Below are 6,837 nucleotides of genomic sequence, written 5' to 3'. Positions count from 1 at the left end.
AAAATTACTTTGCACAAGGACTATTCAAAACAAATATACCCAATATATTCATGGACAAATCTTTATTTTACTTTATTACAACCTACCTCATTGAAATCTTGGTTTGAAAGAAATAAATGGCATCCAAACACATTAAAATGGCTGAGAAAGCCACCAGCGGGACATTCTGAGCTTACGATTGGTTATTTATGTCATATATAGAAGTAAGTGTTTATAAGGGAGCATTTCCAAAAATGGAAAGAGGTGGTAGAGGTGCCACTGTGTTTGATTTATTACATGCACAATATCTTAGCAAACTGAAAATATAAAAAGCTCTTATTATATATTCTAGCTTGTTAATATCGGTAATTTGAGTTCCTAATTCATATAAAACTATACTTAGTATTTTTACATCACAAACACCTAATTTGAACCAGTGCTGCACTCAATATACACACAAAAATTAATGTTTAACTGTGTTTTTTTAATATTTACTTTTAAATTAAGAAATTGAGTAAGGTATAATACTAAAATTTGAATTATAATCTACGGTTTGATACCAAACTTAATGACATAGATTCACAAAATAGTAGTTCAATAAAATTTTGAATACGAGTCAACAAAAAAAAAACCTTCACACTTTCCGATCGTTACTCAAAGGTCATAACGGAGATTTGCCTGTGGTAATAGCACCCAAAAGCATTGGGGATATCCCATCTATCAGACAAAATCAAAAAAGCAGATAAGAGAAGAGCATTTAATTTTCCCGTCCTTTGGCTGCCCACCCCTAATAGTGTTGTTCCTCATATGATGCTGAAAGGCATTATTAAGTCTCAATTAAAAAGATTTTTAACTTTTTCTAACAACAGCACCTTTTTTATGAATAATGTTATATTATTCCTAACTACATTAGAAAATAATGGATATAAATACAAGCAACTAAAAAAGTTTTTCACAAGTTTTTATAATAAATTTCAAAATATTTTATTAGATAAATCTTCAATGAGGAACAAACCTTTTCGTCACTAGAGGTAGGTAACTACCTTTAATATGCAAGTTAAATTTATTCAGTATAGACGGGACTGGAAATACTAACTTCAAGTAGCTGAACTTGTCTCAGCTTTCCCATGCTAGTTGGGAGTAACATATAGTAGAATTATTAGGGTGGTATTTATTCTACTTTAAGGATTGTTTAGAACTTTTAAGGGTGGAGGATGTTAGGCATTATTTAGTAGAAATATAAATTTTTTGGGTGGCTTAATTTTATCTTATTTTTACTTTTAACTATAGACTTAGTATTTTGACAGTGCTGCATTCAATATACCATGTGACACACAAAAACCGATGTTTAACTGTTTTTAAATTTACTTTTAAATTAAGAAATTGAGTAAGGTATAATACTAAAATTTGAATTATAATCTACAGCTTGATACCAAACTTATTGATAAAAATTAATGAAATAGTAGTTCAATAAAATATTTAAAGTGAGTCAACTCAATGACATGGCTTTTCAACCATGACCTATCTGGAAAGGGTTAAATAAACTAAAAAAAGTTTTGTCTGTGAATATATCAAGTGTTTTGAATAATCTATATGCAAAGTGATTTTCCTGTTAAGATTGAAAATACTTTTCTTCTAAAAAATCTCAAATTTCATTTTTGTAATCTCCAAAACCTGCTAAATATATTTCACTAAAAAATTATTTTTGTTTGTTATTTTCTCTACCCTAACTCTAGACAAGGTTGGTCAATTTGACCAACCACATAAACACCAGAAATAATAATAATAATAATAAAATTAAAAAAAATATACTCTAAATAAATCTAAGTTATACCTTTTTTCTTTCTAGAATAACTTCAAATTGTAACATGAAACTATATTTGTTTATCCAAAGTAGCTTTAAACTCTTAAAAGTATACATCTATTTATAATTAAACTTTAATGTTGTTTTATTGCTCTTTGAACTGTGTCTAAATACTATTCTTCCCACCATTATAAGTTATAAATAACACCTAATCTAACCTTAAGTAACCAAAAAAAGATCCCTATTTTTTACATTTTAGTAGCTTTTATAATAATAAATAAAGAATAAACATGAAAAACCAGAAATAAAGTACTTACTCGAGTATTATTTTATTTTTTTGCTATTGACTGTGGATGATACTTAACCCTACTTTTTTTTTTAATATTAATGGTAGTAATGCACTAAATAATTTTTATTTACTAAAATAATGCACCAAAAAACATAGAATAATAACATGCAAAAAGCAGACAATTTCCTCTATCACAATTTTTCTGGCTTTTTAAGTATGCAACATTCATACTAGTTATCTTTCCCATGGGAATGAAAGTTGTACCAAGATAAAAACTGACAATCCTCCAATAATACATCATTTGATAGATGAAAGCCTTGGCTTTCTATTGGTTATAGGTAATAAAGAATTAAATGTAAATGAAAACTACACTGGCCAACAAGTAATTTTTATTAGATATAATTAAAGGTTGGCTAGATAGCTCTTGGAATGGCGATTCCAAATCTGTTTTTGTTTTCCTCTAGCACGTCAAGTTTTCGCGATGAAACCGATCAAATTTGAAAGGTTATTGTCTTAATTATAATTTAAGTTGTTGTAAATTTCTTTTGTCATAAGTGTGTACTGTATAAATTAAACCAAGTGTATGGTGTTTATAACATTTATGGGAATTATACTGAAAAATGAATAAAGTTCTAACATTAATTAGTCTAATTTGTCATTATTACCTAAATTGTGCTGAAATATCCCCATTCATATTTCAATAACCAGATTTGGAATCAGCATACAAAACTGGTCCAGAAAAGTGTGTTTACATCTTTAATCAGAGAAAAAAAAATTTGATTTTGTTGACCAGTGTTATTATGAAATCCTGAAAGAGAGTTTGTTACAGGTGGGTGTGGCAAGAGGGGGCTGATTTTCTAGTTGATAGCTCTGTAACCAAACAAAATTGAAGGTTATAAAAATCATGGTTTGTCTGAGCAATAATGATTTTACAGTGAGCTTTACATTTAATTTCATACCTACTAGATAGGTGGTGAATAAAATAAAGAAGAGGAGATGCCTGGAGAAAATGTGTCACACTAGTGGAATTTCAGGATTTTTTTAAATATTGCTTTATGAAATTAAGAATTTAAAACTTACACACTTTTAAAATAAGGATAATTAGCTAAGATTTTATGCTATACTAATTGTTATAAAATAAATAAAAAAGTAGTTTAATAAAATTTTGAATGTAAGTCACTAAAACCTCATGACGCATGCAGTAAATGATGCCCAGGCAGATAGGGTTAATACTATATTATCTATAATGAATAGAAAGCCAAAGTTTTAATCTATCAACTGACATATTATATTAGATTGTTTTCTGCACAGAAAATTGTCTGTTTCGTTGTTCTATTTCAAAGTTTTTCTCGCAGGAATCACATTGACGAGCTTAGCTGATGGCTCTTATCTCACAGTTAGAAAGCCAGAAAAATTATGATAGCTATAGAACACTGTTTACTTTTTGTACATTATTATTCTATGTTCATAAAGGCATTATTTAATTAAATAACAAAATTTAATGTAGTAGTACCATTAGTTTAAAAGAGTAGGGTTAAGTTTCATCAACAGTGGACAGAAAAAAAACACAACAAGATCAGATAAGTACTACATTTCTCATTTTTCAAGTGTAATTTTTATTTATTAATAATGAAATAACTAAAATGTAAAAATTAAACATACTAGGCTCAATAAGGTAAGATAATGAACAAAAAAAATGTATGTTTATGAGCAGTTCATGCATTATGTCATTCAAAATGGTTACCTCAACAGCACTTTGCCAAGTTATTTACAGCTTATATGGCAGGATTATTAGTTAGACAAGGCTCAAAGGTCACTAAAACAATAAAATTAAGTATAAAGAGATATACACTGTTAAGAACTTTAAGCTACTTAAGATAAACAAATGCTGTTTCCTGTTACAATTTGCAATCATTCTAGAAATAAAAAAGGTTAATTTAGATTTATTCCCAATTTTTTATGGTGGTTAAGAGGTTGGTCAAATTGACGACCCCACTGAGAAATATGGTAGAGAAAATAAAAGATAGCTTTTCAGAAAGAAAAGGTTTGATATTAATTTAGGATATTCTACATCTTGCAGAAATGAAACTTAAACATTTTCAGATGAAGAAAAGTATTTTTAATTTTAACATGAATATCACTTTGCACATGAAGCAGTCAAAACTGTCACACTCCATATATTTAAGGACAAATTTCTAGTCAAAATAGTTAAAAACTCAGATTTTTAGTCTATAAAAGACATCTAATGTTTACAGAAACCTTGCCAAATTTCAAGAAGATATGTTAAGTACTTTCAGAGTTATTGTGTATATACATTTATGGTTGCATGGTGGTTATAAGGTCATGTATGATACACAAGCCTGTTGTGAAAGGGTTAATGCTTCAAAGTAAAAATGAAAATTTTTTCAACTCTTCCATATTATAGAAGAAAAACAAGTCTCATCATACAAAATTCTTAGGAACTTTATATGATAAATTTCCTGGAGGAATTCTAACAACCTTTTATGGCTCATCTAAACTGACAAGCTTCACAGTTAAGCATTTCATCTTTCTTGATACATTCTATGTTACTGATTTTCTTCTTAAAGCAAAATCTAAGAATGCAACAGCAACTTACTTCATAATCCATTTCTAAACAAGCAAACATTGGATTTTCAAAACCAACATCCACTCCAACCATGTGACAGACAAGTGTATTAGATTTGTGGGCTTCAAGGGGAGATGAAATTGTCAATCGAGCAGCAGCATCACGGTTAAGGATGTACACAAGCTTCTGTTTCTCTACAGCACCTGGAAAATAAAAACTGCCACAACTACAAAACAAATAAAGAATGAACAATCACTTTTAAAGTTTAATAAAGGCTATATGTGAATTTTATAATGTACTTAAAAAGTGGACAAAACTTAATTTCTTTTATATTTCCATAACCCTTATATGAAACCAAAATTGACATAAAACCACATACATATAAGAAAATATTACTTTTTTTGTATATGTTTAAGGTCTCTTTAAAAGCAGCCATTTACTAGCAAAAAAATATATATTTTATGAATATATTGCAAACTGTGGTGTCTGCCCGAGGATTCCTCTTTATCACGTTTATGCAGGCTGCTTACTGCACTGCATTTGCAGATGCAGGCAAAGCTCAACATTCACTTTTAAAATGACAGAAGAACAGACATGAATAACATTGATGCCAAATTGTATTTTGCAAGCAGCATATTCTACACTAAATTGTTACGAATTAATCACACTACCATTCATATTTCAAAATGTGACATAACTTAAAAAATAAAAATTTAGATTTACAATATGTTATTGCTGAGTGTCTCTTAGCATGACTGAAATGCTTAACAATTATTTTTGTAGTATGTGTAGCTCAGAGCTTTGAGTCTGGGTAAAACCAAGAGCACAACACAATTAACCTTTTTAATCTTATGATATCTGGATCCCCAAATTGTAAGGACCTAACATTGCTATCATTATGTTTCCTTCCAAAAATAAAAATGATGAAATTGTTTGAAATTTGGCAAGAGCTTTCCTAAAAGCATATAGTTTCAGAAAAATATTTAAATATGATTTTTCGTGGTATTTCTAATAAAAAATTAGTTTTTGATATAGTAATATGTACTTGGACTCTGAATAGTTCACCTGCAAGGTGATTTTAATGTGATGTATCACAATAATATATTTCATTTGCATAATCTCTAGAACCTCATAAATGAATATTAGAAGTTTTTAAGGTAAATGTTTATATTTCAGTTTATATTTCACATTTTCTCTAATACATCACTAACATATCATCAACATACAGTGCAATGAAATATCTAAAATTAAGAAATGGAAATGCACCATTCAACCCTTCATATAGTTTTTTATAAATTATTCTGATATATATATGTCTTTATCTTTTCACTTAGTTTATTCTTAATTTTCCCTTCAAACACAATGTCTTTTATTATTCATGTTAATACATCAATGTAAAGTCCATGGGGCTTTATAGTTATTATACACCAACTACTATGCTCAGCCATGCACACATGCCATTCACTAATGTTGCACAAGCAATCTTGTTTATACACTTTCACCATCTAAGGTGAACAAGATAAATGTATAAAAATCAATAAATCTTTCAATTATGCATTTTAAAACATAAATAATACATAATTAACCCTATCACTCCGGGTATCCTTTAATGTGCATGACACAAGGTTTTAGTGTCTTACATTAAAAATTTTATTAAACTACTTTTTGTTTATGTTATACCAATTAGAATAGCATAAAATCTCAGCAAATAATTTATATTTTAATAGTATACAAGTTTTAAGTTCTTAATTCTAAAAGGAAATATGTAAAGAAATCCGGAATTTCCACTAGTGTAACACACGTGACACATTTTGTCTTAGCATATCATCATCCCTATTTTATCCAACATCCCTCAAAAATGTATGAAATTAAATGTAAAATACTCTCTATAAAATCATTATTTCTCAAACAGACCATAATTTTTATAGCCTTCAATTTTGTTTGGTTACAGAGCTATCAAATAGAAAATCAGACCCTTCTTGCCACAAGCACTTTTCACATCCTCTCTTTCACAATTCATTGATAGTTCTCTCTTATGTTTCATTATATATATTACCTATAACCAATAGAAAGTCAAGGTTTTATCTATCAAATGGCGTATTGTATAACGTCGTATTCTGAACAGATAACCGTCACTTTCAATCGGGGTAGCAACATCGTTCCCATAGGAAAGTTAAC

At 28.7% G+C, this 6,837-nt stretch overlaps 1 protein-coding gene across 1 annotated transcript in view; it reads right to left on the bottom strand.

The window, feature by feature from the left end:
- Positions 1-6,837, bottom strand: part of LOC106462619 (splicing factor 3B subunit 3-like) — a 97,210-nt gene that overhangs the window by 80,957 nt on the left and 9,416 nt on the right. The window contains 1 exon segment of the mRNA XM_013922561.2: positions 4,690-4,862. Within this exon segment, the coding sequence (XP_013778015.1) occupies positions 4,690-4,862 (173 nt within the window).

This window comes from Limulus polyphemus, unplaced genomic scaffold (assembly GCF_000517525.1).
Source record: "Limulus polyphemus unplaced genomic scaffold, Limulus_polyphemus-2.1.2 Scaffold1209, whole genome shotgun sequence".
Lineage (NCBI taxonomy): Eukaryota > Metazoa > Arthropoda > Merostomata > Xiphosura > Limulidae > Limulus > Limulus polyphemus.
The sequence above is the reverse complement of the archived record's forward strand: the minus strand, read 5'-3'. Positions and strand labels throughout refer to the sequence as shown.